The sequence below is a fragment of the Salvelinus fontinalis genome, chromosome 13 (assembly GCF_029448725.1).
Source record: "Salvelinus fontinalis isolate EN_2023a chromosome 13, ASM2944872v1, whole genome shotgun sequence".
Classification (NCBI taxonomy): domain Eukaryota; kingdom Metazoa; phylum Chordata; class Actinopteri; order Salmoniformes; family Salmonidae; genus Salvelinus; species Salvelinus fontinalis.
Window position 1 is genome coordinate 27,369,749 of NC_074677.1, and position 22,570 is coordinate 27,392,318.

At 41.1% G+C, this 22,570-nt stretch overlaps 1 protein-coding gene across 4 annotated transcripts in view; it reads left to right on the plus strand.

The window, feature by feature from the left end:
- The window catches only part of LOC129868336 (delta-sarcoglycan-like), a 297,860-nt gene extending 283,679 nt beyond the window's left edge, over positions 1-14,181 (plus strand). For all 4 annotated transcript variants that reach the window (XM_055942228.1, XM_055942225.1, XM_055942226.1 and 1 more), the window contains 2 exons: positions 9,764-9,887; positions 11,528-14,181. In XM_055942228.1, the coding sequence (XP_055798203.1) occupies positions 9,764-9,887; positions 11,528-11,707 (304 nt within the window). In that variant the 3' untranslated portion in view covers positions 11,708-14,181. The remainder of the gene's footprint in view (positions 1-9,763; positions 9,888-11,527) is intronic.
- Positions 14,182-22,570: the final 8,389 nt, after the last annotated feature.

Here is a 22,570-nt window from a genome sequence, read left to right on the forward strand (position 1 = left end):
ATCGGTCTAAGGCACTGCATCTTAGTGCTAGAGGCATCACTACAGACCCTTGTTCGATTCCAGGCTGTATCACAACCGTCCGTGTTTGGGATTCCCATAGGGCGGCGCACAATTGGCCCAGCTTCGTCCGGGTTAGGCTTTGGCCGGGGTAGGCCGTCATTGTAAATAAGAATTTGTTCTTAACTGACTTGCCTAGTTAAATAAAGGATAATTAAATACAAAAATTAGCTTTGGAACAGGCCTACATGATTGGACTTTCTTCCAATGCCCTGTAGCTTGGAAAGACTTGACTCTGTGAAGCAATTTACACTCCTCCAGCAATTAGCACTCTATCCCGTCCAGTTCAGTGTTGATGAAGAACCATTTGGTTGCGTTGTTGTGTGGTCTCCGACATGTACAGATCAATGGCTGTATCTTTGGCAGAGGATGAGCCCCCTCTCCACCCAGATCAATGCCCGAATGCTCATCAAAATGTAATTAAAGGAGCTTCTCATTAACTAAAACAAACATATGAAGTACAATGGCAATATCAGAGGCGAGAGAAGGGAGAGAGGGAGAGGGGAAAAGAGAAGTAGAGTGTGGCTGATGGCTGACAAGTGGTGGATTAGACATGGCAGGGAAGACAGATTTGTAGGCAGAGAGATAATGAGCAGTTAGTGCCACTTGGAGCTTTAGCCTCCACCGACACACTACCTCCTGGTGACTATACTACCACACCGCCACCCAAAACATATATGGACAGACACACACAAACACACTCTTCACCTTCCACCTTACCATCTACAACATGGGTGTCAAACATATAGCCCAATGTTTGGGGGTCCAATCCGGCCCGTGGGAATTTTGAGATTATCATTTGGGTGGGGGCGAAACAAATTAAATATACTTTAAAATGACTAAACCCAAATTTAAACTGTGTAGAATGTTAATGATAATGGACCTACATTTATACAGTTTTGTTGACTGTCCAGCTCACTTACAATCACAGAAATGAAAACTAGACATTCAGGGAGTATCAAAAATTCCCAAAACATTAGATAGAGGACTCGTTGCAGACCGAATGGGGCCCCCGGGGCAAAATGTATTTGACACCCCTGCCCTAAAATGATGTTTGTGAAGCCACAGACACAGCACCTCTCTCCCTCCCCCTGGCCCTAACAGAGTGAGAAGAGAGAAGGGTACAGTGGGCCCACTCTCGTTGACAGTTGACACTGGTCATCATCCCTGCCTCCACATACACCAAACATCCTGACACCCATCAATCAATATGAACACTCTGTATGAACACGCATTTCGTTGCATCACCATGCTACTGTAGCAGCCCATGCATCATCCTTTACTTTCAGAACAGAGGAGGCCCATTCAGTGGAACTTAGATAGAACTGTACAGCTTCTTCATGTAAATGAACCGTGACTCATCAATCATTTACGGAGCTTTAGACATGATCATTTAACCTTTTACTGCAATGGGCTAAATCAGGGTCAGACAGTGACTCTTGGTAGTCTTAAAATAATCTACTTTGAAACAAACATATACAACTCACAAACATGGTTATAGGCTTACAAAAAAGTTTGCATCGAAATATTACACTTCACAGAAGACTGAAATATAACAAAATTGTTTGACATAGAAACACCGAATTTTTGGCAGGATTTTTAGGAAAAGGACAGATCACTTTGAGTGATGCTCCGGAGCTCAGCATACCATTCCCAGTGTAATTGTTGTTTGGAGGCTAAGGCTTTTCCACTATTTATGTGCTCTTTTGTAACAAGTGGCCAATTGAAAATGAAATATGGCCCAAATTATCCAATTACATTGGAAAGAGGGGTGAGCACAGTGGAGCATGAGTAAAATCTAATATTTCCATAATGTGTTGGAAACCTTGGCAGGCATCAATTCAGGATCCCATCATGTTCTATTTTGAGAGTCATATTCTCCTATTTAGAACAATATCCAGCATCATATCTCTTCGGTTGATGATCATGTGTCATCCACATTACATGTCTTTCTATTGAATACATTTCTCACTTGTGGCAGCAGAAAGGAGGACAGGAATATTTGACAGATGTCCTGACCCGTTCTCTACACAGATAAAGACGAAACAATATGATGCCTAGCTTGAGAGCAAAAAACATCACAATAACTCCTTGAACATGGAATGTGTTCTCAAGAACGAATGTGACATAATCCCATAAAAGGCTTCCTTTGAAAATGGAGCCACTATTTTATCTGGCATATATTATTTGACCGTGTCGTGACATGACTTTAACATTAACATTGACTGTTATTTATCGAATTAACTAAATATGTCTAATTGTTACCTGATTAAATGAATCATTTAACAATTAACTCATTAGGATCTGGGGCACCACGAGAGCAGTTCTTTAAAGAGTTACCATCTCCCGAATCAAACACTAAAAGATCTTTACCTATCACACCTATAAACAGTCAACTTATTAATCAAAACCTTGTATCATATCACCATTGTGAACAGTCGTAACCTCCTTGCATCTAACCAGAGCCTTACTTATGATTCAGTACCACACAAATTGGTTTAATTATTTATTTACTAGCTAATTAAATGGGAACACAGGATAAACATACACACTCTGCACCGGTTATTGACTGGAGACGTAATATGCTGAAAACAGGTCCTTAGCGGAATGACAACAACATGGATGCTTGTTAAAGAAGAGAAGGAGAGGCAGAGAGAGGGAAAGAGACATTTGACATTGCCACATTCAGAAACTTCTCTCACCTACAATAACCATATACTTTGCACACGAACCGCAGCCCTCTTTGATCAAGAAGTCATGAATGTATTTACTTGAAATGACTGGGTTCGCCGGAGATCTCTCGGTGAACGGGGCAGCCTTGGAAAGGGTGTTGGGCCATTTCGTGGCACGCTTGTAAGGCTCTGATTGTCTGAAATAGTTCCGACAACTCTTCTACTGTTGTCCTTCTTTGTAGTTGTCCGGTATCCGACGACTTGTCATGTAGTCCTGAACAGAACTACAGAGTTGATTTTCATTCCATTCGCTCTTTGAAGAATAGGCTTGCCGGCCTTTTCGATGATTCCCCAGTGGGGTGATGAGAGTAGAGTAATACGATGGTTTGAGGAGAGTAACAGGATGGTCCTACTTAAATTTGCTTTTGATGATACTTTACTTAGGACAGCTAATTATCCGTACCAGTGATTGTCCGGGAGGTGATCTTATCATCTCCACCTCATGTTGAGATTCAAAGTTCAAACCATTTTAAACGTGTAGCAGCGACTTCATACATTTTCTGGTTCCTTCTGTTTTTTTCTTAACCCATTATTTATACATTTTGCTCGAAAGGGGCGGTTCCGGCAAGCTGCCACACTCCCTGACCTCACTCCGGGGCAGTGACTACTCACTGTGCCAAGTTATGGAAAACAATTATCTCTTATAACTTCTCAAATCACATCCTTCTCTTAACAAAAACACTTTCATCATGTTCCATATTACATGCACAACCCTTAGTATGGAAACTTCATCCGTGTAGTGGGTATACTTTCCAAGTTACAGTATTTCCTTTATAACATTTTTAATGACATCACAAAATAACAAACATAATGACATTAGTGTTCTATAGATCGCCTCTGACCATTCCCCACTTTCTACGTTAGAAATATTGTTCCAGTGTTCCCTTTTGAGCGTGTTAGAGTTTCAGCGGGAAAAGTCTGTTGCGACAAAGCACATTCCTTTGGTGAATTTTGAGAGCACAGGCCTGGATCTTCTCTGTTCATTTACAAGAGGACGTGAGTTGTTAATCTCCACTAGTTCTTTCATTCCCCCGCTATGGGTGAGAGGGGGTCTGATTGAAGTTATTCATTGCAAACCTGATCTGACCTATTTGGATTCTCATGGACAGTCATGACAACCATCATAACTGTTTTACCTTTGAGCAGAGTTTTGGAGGTGATTTGTAATCATTAAAACAAATTCTGTGTCTGTAGTTCGGCTGAGGAAGTAGGCCCTGGTGGAAATGCAATAGGTTTAGCGCTCCCATCCACACTGCACTAAGACCCAGACATGTCAAACAGACCCCCATTTCAAAGAGTAATTTGGCGAACATAGTGTGCCGTCGCCGATGTTCAGGTCACAAAATTATTTCAGAAAGCCACAATCACACTAATCACTGGAGATAATAAACTCCTACTGTTATCCAACCAATTAACTCTATGATCACTTGTCCGGTTAAAGTAGGATCCATTTAATTTAATTTCTCACAGTTGACCACTGTATACAGATAATACTGTATGTATCAGATCATAATTAGCCATGATTAGGAGACATTGTGAAGGACACAAAAGGGAAAACACACTGCAAAAATATGGCGTACATTTACATTGTAATCCCATGCAATTTCTTTCAAGTGGGAAACCATATAATTTACACAATGGCATATTTGAACTCTGGTGATATGAACGAGGACGCATGAAAAGTCAACCTTTGATCTCAGCTGGAGATGTTGATGGTGGTGCATGCCACCAGAGGAAGGGAGGGAACAGAGAGAGAGAAAGGGAAGGGAGGGGGGGAGGCACTCTCTCTTTTGTTATAAAGCATCCATCCCCCTGGTGGCATCTCATATTCTCGATGGATGCAAGTGACCCCTTATCTTCCTGTTTTACGGGTGATGCTCAGCGGGGGGAGGGGGACTCTGTGATCCTGAGTCGACGCCAAGGATGCTGTTGCTGTAACGTTATGTCTTATAATCGGTTTGTTTTCCCTCCAGCAGCATCTGAGACAAGCAGCACAGCCCAACCCTGAATACAGATAGCCAGGCTGAGGCTCACAATCACACGCTTTTCAAAGAGAAAGAGCACTTTGGGCTAAGATTAATGGGAATGATTGTTTGGATTTTCAAACCAATAAATACTTTTTAAATTCCTTTATTGTGATTCTAATCAATGATTGAATAGTTGTTGTTTGACTCTTTTCTGATCCAAACATGACAACAACACATGTCATGATGACAATGTTTTGTCCTTCATCTTTACAGTAGAGATAGTAAGCTGTTTCTCATCCTCCTACACTGATGTCGAACTCTAAATAAAGTTTTGTCCTGTTGTGTTGATCACCTCTGAGAGGACATGGTGTACCATCACAGCGTTATTCTGCTCATTTATGTTTTAGCAGACACACTTAGCGCTATGTTTACTCTCTAAGAGTGGACATTATGTCCAAAGCATTATGTCCACATATACGCTCCCTGGTTGGTCAATATTTCCAATTACATACAGAGATAGTGACCATCTCTTTGATTTTAAACATAATACAATAAGTACACATGCTGTAGAGTCCTATACCCCACTCTGGATATGTAGCCTATTTTTAATTTCTGCCTAGATTCAGACTGCTTGAATATTATAAGCATTTGATGATTTCCCTGTGTGGACAACATTGCACACCTGTCAAATCAAATCAAATCAAATTATATTGGTCACATACACATGGTTAGCAGATGTTAATATGAGTGTAGCGAAATGCTTGTGCTTCTAGGTCCATCAGTGCAGTAATATATAACAAGTAATCTAACAATTTCACAACAACTACCTTATACACACAAGTGTAAAGGGATGAATAAGAGTATATACATATAAATATATGGATGAGCGATGGACGAACGGCATAGGCAAGATGCAGTAGATGGTATAGAGTACAGTATATACATATGAGCTGAGTAATGTAGGGTATGTAAACATTATATAAAGGGGCATTGTAGTGACTAGTGATACATTTATTACATACTATTTTTTATTATTAAAGTGGCTAGAGATTTGACTCTGTAGCCACTCAATGTTAGTGATGGCTGTTTAACAGTCTGATGGCCTTGAGATAGAAGCTGTTTTTCAGTCTCTCGGTCCCAGCGTTGATGCACCTGTGCTGACCTCGCCTTCCAGATGGTAAAGGGGGGAACAGGCAGTGGCTCGGGTGGTTGTTGTCCTTGATGATCTTTTTGGCCTTCCTGTGACATCGGGTGCTGTAGGTGTCCTGGAGGGCAGGTAGTTTGCCCCCAGTGATGCGTTGTGCAGACCTCACTACCCTCTGGAGAGCCTTACAATTGTGGGCGGAGCAGTTGCCATAACAGGCTGTGATACAGCCCGACAGGATGCTCTCGATTGTGCATCTGTAAAAGTTTGTGAGTGTTTTCGGTGAGCCAAATTTCTTCAGCATCCTGAGGTTGAAGAGGTGTTGTTGCTCCTTCTTCACCACGCTGTCTGAGTGGGTGGACCATTTCAGTTTGTCCGTGATGTGTACGTCGAGGAACTAGAAACTTTCCACCTTCTCCACTACTGTCCCGTTGATGTGGATAGGGGTGTGCTCCCTCTGCTGTTTCCTGAGATGTTGTTTCCGTCGGTTGCCATTATGTGATTATAGTTATAACCCAGGCCCCTTTGTTGCCATTTCATGTCCTCATTTTCCAAACGTGAACAAATGAAATGGTAGTAATATACTAGAATATAATAATATGATATATAATATCATAATACAATTCTAAAATACAGTCAAGTAATATCACAGCAATACGTAATGGAAATCTGAAATGATTCAAGATCTTTCATCTAGAATTCATCCTCCACTTCAACACTTGAATGTCTATGTAAAGGCAAAGCAAACCCATTTGATATTAATAAAGATGACAGCTAGTTATTTGAATATAAATTCTGCTTGTTGTTTGTTGGTCATGTGATCGATACTTAATTTCCTTTGTTGGGCGGCGGCTGAGGCTGGCAGGAGCCAGAGAAGACAGAGAGAGGGAAATGAACTGAAAGCTCTGCTACTGCAGTCACAGCCACAACCTCTTATCCCAGATCATTGTCTAGTGTCTCCCTGTCTCCGTTCCACACTCTGGTTCATATCTCCTATCACTGACAGAGTTATAACAACACTCCCCCAACAGCATATTCTTACACAATGGAGGCCCTATGTATGAACCACTGATACATATGGCAGCAAGCAGAAATCATTTTGGGAAATCTCAATTTACTGAATTTACCTTTCACTTTTAGTGTGTTTAGTTACTTGATGTGTGTTGTAGTCACTTGCTGCAGCAATGAACAGGATAACAGAAAGGACACACGATCAGTTGGATAACGAAGCAAGCCCTCTATCATGTAGGAACTATCTTCCTTTATGTGTAATCAGAGAATGCATTACCATGTTGATTTAAATCTCTGTTGGTACACTCCACATTAGCATTCCAGAAAAATTCAATACACTCTCACAGCTGTAATATGCTGACTGCGCAAGTGACAGGACTTCCGGTTTCTCATTTTACTGAATAAAATATCCACTTTTCAGTATGTTCAGACTAGAGGTCGATGGTTGTTATGAAAACTTAATCGGGGCCGATTTCAAGTTTTCACAACAATCGGAAATCCGTATTTTTGGGCGCCGATTTGACGATTTTTATATTATTTTTTAAATATTTTTTTACACCTTTATTTAATCTTTATTTAACTAGGCAAATCAGTTAAGAACACATTCTTATTTTCAATGACAGATTTTTAACATTGTCAGCTCGGGGGATCCAATCTTGCAACCGTACAGTTAACTAGTCCAATGCTCTAACACCTGATTACATTGCACTCCACGAAGAGCCTGCCTGTTAGCGAATGCAGTAAGCTAAGGTAAGTTGCTAGCTAGCATTAAATTTATCTTATAAAAAACAATCAATCAATGACTGTCATTGCTCCAATGTGTACTTAACCATAAACATCAATGCCTTTCTTAAAATCAATACACAAGTATATATTTTTAAACCTGCATATTTAGCTAAAAGAAATCCAGGTTAGCAGGCAATATTAAGCAGGTGAAATTGTGTCATTTCTCTTGCGTTCATTGCATGCAGAGTCAGGGTATATGCAACTCTTTGCGAACTAATTTGCCAGAATTTTACGTAATTATGACAACATTGAAGGTTGTGCAATGTAACAGGAATATTTAGACTCATGGATGCCACCCGTTAGATAAAATACGGAACGGAAGAAACGTTTTGTTTTCGAGGTGATAGTTTCCGGATTAGTCAAAGGTATATGGTTTAGAGAGAAATAGTCGACGCGTTATAATTCCTGTAATAACTTGCGGCTGAACTTGAAAGGGGTTCCTTCGTTATTTTACTGTTCATGTCTTCCATAGAGAATGTCTTGATCTACTTCAAATAAGGTCTGTGTTTCGTGCAGGCTTAAACCGCCTCGACGTTTTGATACCCGTGTAAATCTCACTAGGATAAGGTAACGTTTGTCAACAATTATCTTCGCTTATATTTAGCCAATATTGATCAGAGTTACCTTGTCCTATGGATATCTACACAGTTATAAAATTGGCACGGTGGTGTAAGCCTACACGAAACACAGACCTTATTTTAAGTGAATCTAAAAATATCCTATGGAATAAATGAAGGAACCGCTTTTCAGATTTTGCTAGAAGGTGTCATGGGAATTATGACTCGCACTTTGGTTGTCAATTCTTACCATGCCCATTATTGAAATAGGATTTCCTGCATATAGAAATTAAAGTTTTTGTTTTCAACATTCATCACAGGTAACTTAAACTCTATTTTTATTCAAACAGTTGAGGGTATTTGTCTCCGAAGGAGACTCTTCAGTATCATTGTCACTTCAGAGCTGTGTGTGTGTGTATTTATGTATTATATTAAGTTAAAATAAAAGTGTTCATTGTTCATTCAGTATTGTTGCAATTGTCATTATTACAAAAATGTGTGTGTGTGTGTATGATATATATATATATATATATATATATATATATATATACTGTATATATATATAAACAAAATTCTAATAAATCGGCCGATTAATCGGTATCGGCTTTTTTTGTTCTCCAATAAACGGTATCGGCGTTGAAAAATCCTAATCGGTCGACCTCTAGTTCAGACCACATAATAGGGCAACAATATGTGAATATACGGACGTAGTAATCACAATATTTCACATTGTTTGTCTGCATGATTTAAATCTAATATTAATTTGCATGAGGACAATTCCACTTGACCAATAGTTATTGCTCTAGTATCCTCTAGTGCCGCTGGTGCCAATAACATCTATTATGCCACCAACTGGTCTGGTGCAGCCATCTAAGGTTGCAGTGACTTTATATTCACACAGCTTCTAAAAATATATACACTGAGTGTAAAAAATATTAGGAACGCCTTTCTAATATTGAATTGCACCCCCTTTTGCCCTCAATTCGTCAGGGCATGGACTCTACAAGATGTCAAAAGTGTTCCACCGGGATGCTGGCCCATGTTGACTCCAATGCTTCCCATTGATACACACAGGAAACTGTTGAGCATGAAAAACCCAGCAGCGTTGCAGTTCTTGATACACTCAAACCAGTGAGCCTGGCACTTATTACCATACCCCGTTCAAAGGCACTTAAATCTTTTGTCTTGCCCATTTACACCAAATGGCATACATACTTAGGCTTAGGCTTATAAGTAATGAGACTGCTTATAACTGAGGCACATATAGGCCAATCAGTACCATTCTTTCTGACAAAGTCAATCATGGCCTGTAGTTTCTGTGTGCCAAATTGGAAAAACTCTTACCAATCTACGCTTGACTTATTTGTCAAGAAAACAATTATTAAAGAATAACAATAGCTTTGCTGTGAACCCCTAATAAATCATCTCTACCCCATAGCTATGGTTCTTCTGATTTCTCCTGGGTATTCAGTCATTCATTGATGGAATTGTCTCTTCTCTCTCTTCCAGCCTGGAGTCTCCCACGCGGTCTCTGTACATGGAGGCCCCTAAAGGAATCCAGATCCTAGCAGAGGCAGGGGACATCCAGGCCACATGTAGAAGTGACCTACGCCTAGAGTCCAAAGACGGAGAGGTAGGGGGCCCATTCTCTCAACTTTTATCTTTGCATATTTTCTTACTCCTCCGTTAAAGTAGTCATTGATCTAAAGGATTTCACTCCATAGCTTTTATTTTCAAGTTATGTCAGATTAGATAATCACTGATCTCATGAAAGAAGGAAGTCAGGAAGGAAGGAAGGCTGCATTAAGAGTTCTTAAACTGTGTATACTCTACATCTGTCTGTCGATGTTATGATCTGAAGTGAATGTTGATGAGGGTAAAACTTCACTTGTTCTATTGTTGCCCTTGGGTTATTCTTCCAAAGTTTTATCAGACAATTTAACAGAATCATGGGACTATTTGATTTAACACATGAACAGAGGCCCCTCTCAATTTTATGGACTTGATGTGGCTTATATCAAACATTTAGTGCTTTGCCATCTTCCTCATGTAACTGCACCTCTGCTCTCACACTCCATTTGAGTTGCCTTCCAACTGTCCATTTGTCACCTGCCTGACTCGTGGACAGACACTTCACAAGACACCTCTCGCTCTCTAGGAGCCCCTTGGCACTTCCAATCGCAATTAGTGGTGAGGTTTACCTATTAGAGACCTGCTGATACCCAGCCCCCGGCCTTTCTCTCACTGCAGAGATTATCTCAATAGCAGATGTGTGGAGAAGTCAGCTGAGACTCCCTACTTAAAAGTGTTACAGGTCATTTGATAGGAATGCTTCCCTGAGGCGCCTGGAAATAACTCCTTTTACCTTTTATATTAAGAGCAGATCCTCTCCCGGCTAGGGAAATACAACCCCTTAAAAGTCCTAGGAGGGCGAGGGGGAGAGGAGGTTAGAGAGATGGGATTTAGACTGACTGTCTGGTTTGGTGGAATGGTAAAGTTGGGCGAGAGAGAAGTACTGTACCAATTCAAATGATAATACCCGGAGTAAAGTGAGAAGTTATTGCTGGAATTGATTGGTAGCTTAAACGCTGGGTATGGATTTGTCAATCTTACATCATAAAGGAGTAAATAATTCAGCGTACAGAGATGAGTTGGGTGTGTGGCCGTTAGGAGGTTTTAAGTTCAATGTGGATATATTTGGCTGTTTTTGCTGCGTAATATGTAATAATATAATCACGTTTAGAAAGGGTGGGGCGGGGGACACAGCTATATCGGTCGCTAATACAGTACTAGTAAAGGCACAGTGCACTCTTTTTTTCAATTATTCAATTAAGATGTTTTTTTAATTCAGATTTTTCAGCGGTGCTGCAGCACCCTCAGCACCCCTACTTCCCGTGGCTATGCTAACTCCTGTTCGTATAAGATGGTTAGCATAGATCACATACAAAAATCTGTGGTTGTAGTCAAAGTAGTTTTGAGATTGGTAATGATGACATGAACATGTGTTGGGGTTGACATCCATATAAACATTATACTCTGGTTTTTACCTCAACATAGTGTGAAATACACATATAAATAATAGCCTAAACGTAGGGTAATTTTGTTTGGGGGCAATGAGACTCAGGATCTTTCCCCCACAGCCCTTTCCCCCACGTGTTTCCATGGCAATTCCAGTGTTTTGGTCTAGTTCGATAGACCTCTTTACCACATCTATATAAATAAATAAATAACATGACTCTGTCCTCATTTAACCCGTTGTCTCCCTGTGGTCAGATCACTCTGGACGCGCGGAGGATCAGGCTGCTGCGTCTGCCTGAGGGCAAGGCCTCTCCCTCGGGGACCACTACCAGACAGACTGTCTATGAGGTGTGTGTCTGTCCCAACGGGAAACTCTTCTTATCACAGGCCGGGACAGGCTCCACCTGCCAGATCAGCAACAATGTCTGCCTCTAGAACACACACATGCACACACTAACACTGAAACACACACATACATACATACATACATACATACATACATACATACATACATACATACATACATACATACATACATACATACATATCGAAACACACACACACACACACTGAAACACACACACACATACATACATATAGTACATATCGAAACACACACACACACTGAAACATACACACATACATACATACATACATATCAAAACACACACACACACACTGAAACACACACACACATACATACATATAGTACATATCGAAACACACACACACACTGAAACATATACACACACATACATACATGCAGAACATATCAAAACACGCACACACTGAAACACACGCATTCTTACATACATACATACATACATACATACATACATACATACATACATACATACATACATACATACATACATACATACATACATACATACATACAGACAGACAGACAGACAGACAGACAGACAGACAGACATACATACATACATACATACATATCGAAACACACACACACTGAAATAAACATCCACATGTATACTGAAACACACATGCAGTGAAACACATACACAAATGCACACAATGCAACACATAGAAAAACGTATCTACACATACACAGAAACACAAGCAATCATGCATATACATTGACACTTAGGGGGTCTGTTCCTTCTAACAGCCTTTGACAGGAACTGAGAGGGATCCTCCTGAGATTTACAAAGAGACACTCGGAGTGACAATGTTCTGTTCAATGTCCTGAAGACAATTTCAGTACCAGAATCACTAGGGTGATCACCCACATTAGAAACCCTGCAATATCCTGCCATTTCCCCATCTCTCTGCTTCATGCCACCTACCACACATGTAGTGATAGAAGGCTCATTGCTATTTTTTCAATTATAAAAATTTGAGCAGTTCTAACAATATTGTAGCTTTTGAAATATGAAGAGTGTAACAATAGTGTTTTCTTTTGTGAATGATTTTGACTGTCAACGTGTCAGGCTTGGTTTCACTTCCATATCATGTCAATTCATGTCAACGTTGACTTTTTAAAATGATAAAGAAAACAAAAGCAGCACAGATTTTAAACCCACACCACTAAGAGAACATTAGTAAATAATTGTAAACATTGCATGGTGATGGTCTTCACAGGTGGTCACCCTACCAATTCCTCGTACTGGGACTGATCCACTCTGTTCAAAGAGGGGAAACTGTGCCTGTGCCTTATATCAATGCACTTGTGGCAAGGAGAAGCACATCACACAGACTTTCTTTTGTCAACATTAGTTTTTCCTTTTGGCTCAATCCTTTTTGTGTGTAGAGGATGGGAATGCAAAGATATCTCTGACTCACCCAACTGCATGCACCCACACCCTCTCTCTCTCTTCTTCTCCTGTCATCGTTTTCCAGCGGTTTAATGCCTTTGACAAGAAGATCAGGGCCGACATATTGGTAAACACATGGTTTTTGTTTTTGAAATATAAGCAAGAGCGTCAACTTTTTATACCGTTTATCTGTAAATACACATAATCACGTCTGAGTGTGTCAAGGGCACAACCTCATGAAATGAAAAATATGCTCTTTTTCTAAATTAAAGCTTTTATAATATCATGTGTTTTTCAAACAACAAAAAAAGATTGAATAAGTAAATATCTTGATATTCTACAGGTTAGCATGTTTAGTATACCATGTTTGCCAGTTGGGAAAGGTTATATTTCTTTTTCTTTATTTTGTGTAAACTTCTCACACATGGAGATCAACAATACAACGAAACGCTTGCCCATTTTGTTTGGCAGTTGGGGGTGAGGTCTTTGCATTCCTTGCGTGTGTCGTGTGGAATTTGTTCTACTAAGATTTTTTTTAATGTCTTCTACCGACTGTGTATTTGGCTTTACTTGTTTAATGATGCTCAGAGTTACAGACACACAAACCAAAAAGCGGAGGGGCCCCTACTATGACTTAAGACATAGTCATCTTGTACGGTACTCATTGAGTACTTCTCTTGTCCTTAGCTCCCATACACTGCAATCCTTCTGAGGCGATCTGAAGTGAACGGTGTCTGTGTTCAAGTTCATTACAGAGCAAAAGGATTTCCTAAAGTCCACTTTGCTTTGCATCAACATCTGCTTTTTTTACTCCATTTGAATGGGGCCGTTTGCCTCATCTTACACCACTTGTTATTAGCTCATCATCCATGCTGAAGAAAGCAATACAGTCTTCAGGAGGGTTTTTACCGCAGGGTTTATACAGCTCTGTCAATGTTGTGGAGCATTGTGCTACTGTATATTCAAGAGATGTTATGTTTTATATCGCCTCTGTAAAATTATATAAATATCATTTTTTTCTCCACATAAAAGCATTTTATTTATTTAGATTTCCGATGTGCACACTGTAAAATGCCACTGAGTATTGTTGAGAGTATATAATAAACTAAATTGCAAGATGACTGAACCATTTCCCCAGGCACATTGCATTTAATTTTGTCTGTTTTATAGTTCTTATTGTCTGAAAAGCAGATCAGTTGTACTAAACTACAGCATTCTTATATTTCAGATGTTTTGCACCATCAAAAAGTTAGGAGACACACACATACTGTACATACAGTGCCACATCACAGTTGTCACAATTTTTTGCCTTAAAATGTAATCTAACAAAGGATTACATTGGAATTTTTTTCCTACTGGTCTACAACACAGCCTACTTCAAACGGAAATAAAAAATGTTGAACATTTTCCAAATTAATAAAAAACTAAAAACTAAGATGTCTTGATTGCATATGTCTTCATACCTCAGAGTTAATACTTGGTGGAAGCACCTTTAGCAGCCATTACAGCTGTGAAATACTTTGAATAAGATTCTACCAACTTTGCATAATTTTTAGGGCAACTTATTTATGTCCATTGTTTTTGTCAAAATGGCTCAAAATCAGTAAATGTGGTTGGAAATCTTTGATGAACAGCATTATTCAAACATTGTCTCTGATTTTCAAGCATATTTAAGTCAGGACTGATAGTGGAAAACACTCAACACCACTAGAAAGCCATTCTGGTGTGTCTTTTGAAATGTGTGTAATTATCCAGCTGAAAAATGAAACTATATCCCAGGATTAGGTATTCAGATGTCTGAGGCAGGTTTTCCTCTAACTTTTTACCTGAGTTTTGCTCTTTGAATATTTATTTTGATCCTAACAAACTCCCTAGTCCCTTTTGGTGACAAGCATATCCATAACATGATGCTGCCACCACAATAATTGAAAATACAGAGGATCAACGACATTGCATTTACTCCACAATACTGGCTTTTATACCAAGCATTGTTGAATACTCGTTTCTGATTGGCCTGAAGGGCATTCTAGATTGGCATTATTTCCCTATAATGCACGATATATCAGCACAGTAGAATTCAATGACTATAGTTCATTCTTACATGTTTTGTTTGAACTGGTTTTGAAAGCAAAAACCTAATTTAAAGCATAATTGTCAGATTTGTAATATAGCAAGCTAGGACTGAAGGTTTGGTTGACTAAACTAGCAAGTATGTTTGTCTGTTTGGCAACTACTGTAGCTAACAAGGTAAACTGTCTAGCTACTTCAGTGGATGTTGAACATATTCCTACTGGAAAATGAACACATTTGTAGGGGCAATGTGTTAAATTATAGCCATGGTAAAATAGTGATAATCAACTCAGGGCTCTATGCATTCTCTTGAAGCTTGCGTTTTCTGGAGCACACCTTCCACGTCGCTCATTATTTTCCATAGAACTCATACCCCCTCGCTGGTTATCCCTTACATATGACAAAGTGCAATGACGGAAGCCTGTGTTAAAAAGTTCACTCCAAATAATCTATTATGTTTGAACAAGGCCGTTAAGTAATACTGCAAGACAACATGACAAATAAATGTACTTTTGGGTCTAAATTGAAAACTTTAGGTTTGGGTCAAATCCAATACAACACAAGAGTGAAACAAAGTACTGTGGTGGCAGCATCATGTTAAGGGTATGCTTGCCACCAGCAGTGACTAGGGAGTTTGTCGGGATCAAAATAAATATGAAAGTCGCAAAAACCCAGCTAGAAAAAAAAACTCAGGCTTCTAAATACATAACCCTGGGATAGTTGTATTTTTCAGCAGACAAAATGTCTTTCCAAGTTGTGTTGAGTGTTCCTGACTGGTGCAGTCAGTCCTGACTTAAATCTGCTTGAAAATCAAAGATAAGGTTTGAATATTGCTGTGCATCAATGATTTCCAATCAAATTGACTGAGGTTGAGCAATTTTGACAAAATCAATAGATATATGTTGCCATAAGAGTTGTGCAAAGTTGGTAGAATCTTATTCAAAATCATTCACAGCTGTAATGGCTATCAGAGGTGCTTCCACCAAATATTAACTTGAGGTGTGAAGACATAAGCAATCAAGACATATACTTTTTTTTATTGTAATTCATTTGGAAATTTTTATATTTTTTCTTTCAATTTGAAATTTTAAACAAGTTTGTATAAATCTGTCAATTTTTATCTCAATGTAATCTATTTGTGATTACATTTTAAGGTTGCAAATTGTGATAACATGCAAGGGATGTGTAGACTTTCACTAGGAACTGTGCACATGCACGGGCACGCACACAAACACACACACACACACAAACACACGCACACAGTGTACAAACATGTGTGTCCAGTGCTAATTGACTGAATCAGAGTAGTGTATCAACACCACCCAAATTGACATTGACTTTAAATTACAATCACGCTCTAATGCTTCATTTACACGATACAGATTGAATAGAGCCCTGAGTATTTGCTAAGTGCCCAGTCACTAGTTGACTCTGCCACAGCCCCAATAACAGACTAAGGATTGTAAATCATTCAAAGCAGACCCAGTCCTCCAGTACTCTCCTGTCCGCTGCACACATGATATTCTAACTATCAGTTATTGATTAGTCTCTGGGTGTCTTTGTCATTCTTTATGTAAGGCCATCATTTCTTCAACATCCTGAACTCTTGACTAGGGCTTTCCAAGGTCAAGATGGTATTTTATTAATTTAGGATGATTGCATGTAGTTTGAATGAACAGTCACTCACTAGACATTGCTTCTGGTTCTGGGTACACAAATGAACAGCAATTAATACTTCCTCTAAGACTGTTCTAATAAGAGACACTGAAGCCACAAATGAATCATTGCCTTCGTTCAAGGCTGTCCTCTGAAACAAGTATGTTAGCCCATACTGAATGAAGATGTAGGAGCTCAGCTTATATAGGATGTGGCTACTTTCCAATCAGATTTTCCTAAAGGTCTTTATCAAACATAATTTACACATATCTTCAGAGGGATTATCTGACATGCATGACTTCATATGGATTATTTTGGACCATTTACATGATTTGTGAAATAATTCCCCTGTTATGATGGGGACATAGTTATACTGTATGTTTAATGGGCTAACCGACAGTGGCTCCAGACACATAATTATAAATATATCAGAGCTATCATTTTACAAGACATATTTTTTTGATCTTGTGTGCTAGCTACAGTATGTGTTGTCTCTCACACCTCTCCAGTTGAACAAGGTCTATTGAGATAAAAACAGGACTTTGAGTGCAATGTTTATAATATTCTAATTTACTTTTAATTCATTAAAATGGGTGTAAACACTAAATGATTAAAGGACATATATTTAGTGAGTTTTGAGAAATTGTGCATTCTTGTGTAATTTGTTTACTTCTTAGCTTCACAGAAATGTGTTGCACCATGTGTCGAGGCGATTTTGAACAGCAGTACATGTGAAGGGAACACAAAATGTTGATGAGGACATGTTGAAAACAAAACAGCACTCACAATCAATCACGTTTTCACTTCATACCTTGCTTTGAGTTTGGCATGATGGGGCATTCTCCCACCTGTTTGAAAATAGTGTAAATACAGCTAGTCATTTGGAATGCAATCTCTGTTATTAACCCAGAAGTAAAATCTTGGGTAATATGGTCAGCGTGATTAACTTCTGTGTTCATGCATATTAGAAATTGAGAGTTCCACCAAAGACTATGTCTCCACTCTTGCAAAAGGATCCCCCCCCCCCCCCTTCCAATCCGTGTGGGCACATGCACTCAAGGCGAAGCAGTTTGAGCACCGCCTTCGCCGAATCCTGATACGTCCAAATAACCAGTGACGAAACCCCAAAAGCCTGAACTAATGCTGCTCGTTATCTCACGCATCCCATTTAGTCCCGGCAGATTTTTCAGTCTACATGCAGAATCTGCCCACGGGAGAATATTTTGAACGCGACATCGGTTACCTGTCTTCTCTTCAATCAAAAGAGCATATTGTTTCATATTTCAAGATACTGATCTGATATATCGCTTTCAAAAGTGAAAGCTATGTCATCCATGTTGTGGTATGACATTACTTTAGTTCACATACATTTATTTAGTCCTCTTTCAGAAGATTGAATTAAAACTTTACATTTCAAAATGGTGGGTTGACACATTTTTGCTAAAATGGAGAAATAATTTATTTTTCTTTGTTTGTTTTTACCATGATGTAAATGAAGAAGATCTTTGCACATTCTATGCAAAACAAATGGATATATACATCATTGTAATAATGCAAAGATGTATGTCAGTTAACTATCTTCATTTTATTTCTGTATACAGTTTGTATTTATCAATTGAGCTGCAATCTAAACTGTATCAATAAACTTATTTGAAAAATAGTATATTCATGTGTGAGCATATTCACTCTGAGTACAAGGAAAGGGAAACATGATACTGAACATTTTGTCCATCATATAATTGTTCTATGTTTTTGTGTCCTTGTTTATGTTCTACCCTCCAGTAACTCTGTTAACACCAGGTAAAGCACATCTCACAACACAAGTCACCTAAACACATAGTAATGGGGAATGTAGAGTGGTTTTATCTCTCACATCTTATACATTAGTGAAAAGTGACCTAAGAGAAATTATTGTAAAGTAGAGTGTGTTATGCTGATGAAGGAGGACCCAAAAGCGACGAAATAGAAACAGAGTCTTTATTCCAGTCTTAGACAAAAACGATACTCCTGAATATCTAAGGTAAAAACAAAACAGGAAAACTGAAATCCTCTCGTCAGTAGAGATGAACGACTGGAGACGCGACCACTAGACACCTGCTCACACGCAGCATCTGATGAAGGCAAAAACACGATAGGGCGGAACAAGGACACAGAACAGCAAACATCAAACAAGAATCCGACAAAGACAGAAGCAGAAAACAGAGGGAGAAATAGGGACTCAAATCAGAGGGCAAAATAGGGGACAGGTGTGAAAGAGTAAATAAGGTCGTTAGGAGAATGAGAACCAGCTGGGAGCAAGAACGGAACGAGAGAGAGAGAGAGCGGGAGACGGAAAAAGGAAGGAGGAGAGAGAGGAAATAGAAAGAGGGAAAGAACCTAATAAGACCAGCAGAGGGAAGCACAGGGACAAGACATGAAGATCAAAGACAAAACATGACAGTACCCCCCCACTCACCAAGCGCCTCCTGGCGCACTCGAGGAGGAACCCTGGCGGCGACGAAGGAAATCATCAATCAACGAACGGTCCAGCACGTCCCGAGATGGAACCCAACTCCTCTCCTCAGGACCGAAACCCTCCCCCTCCACTAAGTACTGGTGACCACGTCCCTGAGAACGCATGTCCATGATCTTCCGTTCCTTGTAAATAGGTGCGCCCTCGACAAGGACGGGAGGGGGGGAGGGAAGACGAACGGGGGCGCGAAGAAAAGGCTTGACACAAGAGACATGGAAGACAGGGTGGATGCGACGAAGATGTCGCGGAAGAAGCAGTCGCACAGCGACAGGATTAACGACCTGAGAGACACGGAACGGACCAATGAACCGTGGAGTCAACTTGCGAGAAGCTGTCGTAAGGGAAAGGTTACGAGTGGAAAGCCACACTCTCTGACCGCGACAATACCTAGGACTCTTAATCCTACGTTTATTGGCGGCTCTCACAGTCCTCCCCGCTGACGAAGGCAGACCGGTAATAAAGTCTAAGGCGATCTGAGACCATGGTCGAGAAGGAATGGGAAGCGGTCTAAGACGACCGGCAGGAGAAGAGTTACCTGACTTAGTCTGCGCGCAGTCCGAACAAGCAGCCACAAAACGGCGCGTGTCCCGCTCCTGAGTAGGCCACCAAAACCGCTGGCGAATAGAAGCAAGCGTACCCCGAACGCCGGGGTGACCAGCTAACTTGGCAGAATGAGCCCACTGAAGAACAGCCAGACGAATAGAGACAGGAACGAACAGAAGGTTACTAGGACAAGCGCGCGGCGACGCAGTGTGAGTGAGTGCTTGCTTTACCTGTCTCTCAATTCCCCAGACAGTCAACCCGACAACACGCCCTTCAGGGAGAATCCCCTCGGGTTCCGATGGCGACAATCGATGAGAAAAGTAAGCGCAAGGATGGACCTTATCGTCAGACTGGAAGCGCTGGGACAGAATGGCTCCCTCGCCCACCTCTGAAGCGTCAACCTCGACAATGAATTGTTTAGTGACGTCAGGAGTAACAAGGATAGGGGCGGATGTAAAACGCTTCTTGAGGAGATCAAAAGCTCCCTGGGCGGAACCAGACCACTTAAAGCAAGACTTGACAGAAGTCAGAGCTGTGAGAGGGGCAGCCACTTGACCGAAATTACGAATGAAACGGCGATAGAAATTAGCGAAACCGAGAAAGCGCTGTAACTCGACACGTGACTTAGGAACAGGCCAATCGCTGACATCCTGGACCTTAGCGGGATCCATCTGAATGCCTTCAGCAGACAGATAATCATCGAGAGCCTTACGTTCGGGAGCCGACAGAGAGAATAATCTACCCCGAGGAGAAGTGGTCCCCGGATGGAGATCAATACAACAATCATACGACCGGTGAGGAGGAAGAGAGTTGGCTCTGGACCGACTGAAGACCGTGCGTAGATCATGATATTCCTCCGGCACTCCTGTCACATCACCAGGCTCCTCCTGAGTAGAGGGGACAGAAGAAACAGGAGGGATAGCAGACATTAAACACTTCACATGACAAGAAACGTTCCAGGAAAGGATAGAATTACTAGACCAATTAATAGAAGGATTATGACATACTAGCCAGGGATGACCCAAAACAACAGGTGTAACAGGTGAACAAAAAATCAAAAAAGAAATGGTCTCACTGTGGTTACCAGATACTGTGAGGGTTAAAGGTAGTGTCTCATATCTGATACTGGGGAGAGGACTACCATCTAAGGCGAACATGGGTGTGATCCTCCCTAACTGTCTGAGAGGAATGTCATGTTTCCGAGCCCATGCTTCGTCCATAAAACAACCCTCAGCCCCAGAGTCTATCAAGGCACTGCAGGAAGCAGCCGACCCGGTCCAGCGTAGATGGACCGACAAGGTAGTACAGGATCTTGATGGAGAGACCTGAGTAGTAGCGCTCACCAGTAGCCCTCTGCTTACTGATGAACTCTGGCCTTTAACTGGACATGACATGACAAAATGTCCAGCAGAACCGCAATAGAAGCAAAGGCGGTTGGTGATTCTCCGTTCCCTCTCCTTAGTCGAGATGTGAACACCTCCCAGCTGCATGGGCTCAGTCTCTGAGCCGATGGAAGGAGATGGTCGAGATGCGGAGAAGGGAAACCCCGTTAACGCGAGCTCTCTTCCACGAGCTCGGTGACGAAGATCTACCCGTCGTTCTATGCGGATGGCGAGTGCAATCAAAGAGTCCACGCTGGAAGGAACCTCCCGGGAGAGAATCTCATCCTTAACCTCAGCGTGGAGTCCCTCCAGAAAACGAGCGAGCAACGCCGGCTCGTTCCAGTCACTGGATGCAGCAAGAGTACGAAACTCTATAGAGTAATCCGTTATGGATCGATCACCTTGACATAGGGAAGCCAGACCCCTGGAAGCCTCCTTCCCAAAAACTGAACGATCAAAGACCCGTATCATCTCCTCCTTAAAGTTCTGATAAACGTCAGAACACTCAGCCCTTGCCTCCCAAATAGCTGTGCCCCACTCCCGAGCCCGCCCAGTAAGGAGTGATATGACGTAAGCGATCCGAGCTCTCTCTCCAGAGTATGTGTTGGGCTGGAGAGAGAACACAATATCACACTGGGTGAGAAAGGAGCAACACTCAGTGGGCTGTCCAGAGTAACATGGTGGATTATTAACCCTGGGTTCCGGAGACTCGGAAGACCAGGAAGTAGCTTGTGGTACGAGACGAAGACTCTGAAACTGTCCTGAGAGATCGGAGACCTGAGCGGCCAGGGTCTCAACGGCATGACGAGCAGCAGACAATTCCTGCTCGTGTCTGCCGAGCATTGCTCCCTGGAACTTGACGGTAGTGTTGAGAGAATCCATAGTCGCTGGGTCCATTCTTGGTCGGATTCTTCTGTTATGCTGATGAAGGAGGACCCAAAAGCGACGAAATAGAAACAGAGTCTTTATTCCAGTCTTAGACAAAAACGATACTCCTGAATATCTAAGGTAAAAACAAAACAGGAAAACTGAAATCCTCTCGTCAGTAGAGATGAACGACTGGAGACGCGACCACTAGACACCTGCTCACACGCAGCATCTGATGAAGGCAAAAACACGATAGGGCGGAACAAGGACACAGAACAGCAAACATCAAACAAGAATCCGACAAAGACAGAAGCAGAAAACAGAGGGAGAAATAGGGACTCAAATCAGAGGGCAAAATAGGGGACAGGTGTGAAAGAGTAAATAAGGTCGTTAGGAGAATGAGAACCAGCTGGGAGCAAGAACGGAACGAGAGAGAGAGAGAGCGGGAGACGGAAAAAGGAAGGAGGAGAGAGAGGAAATAGAAAGAGGG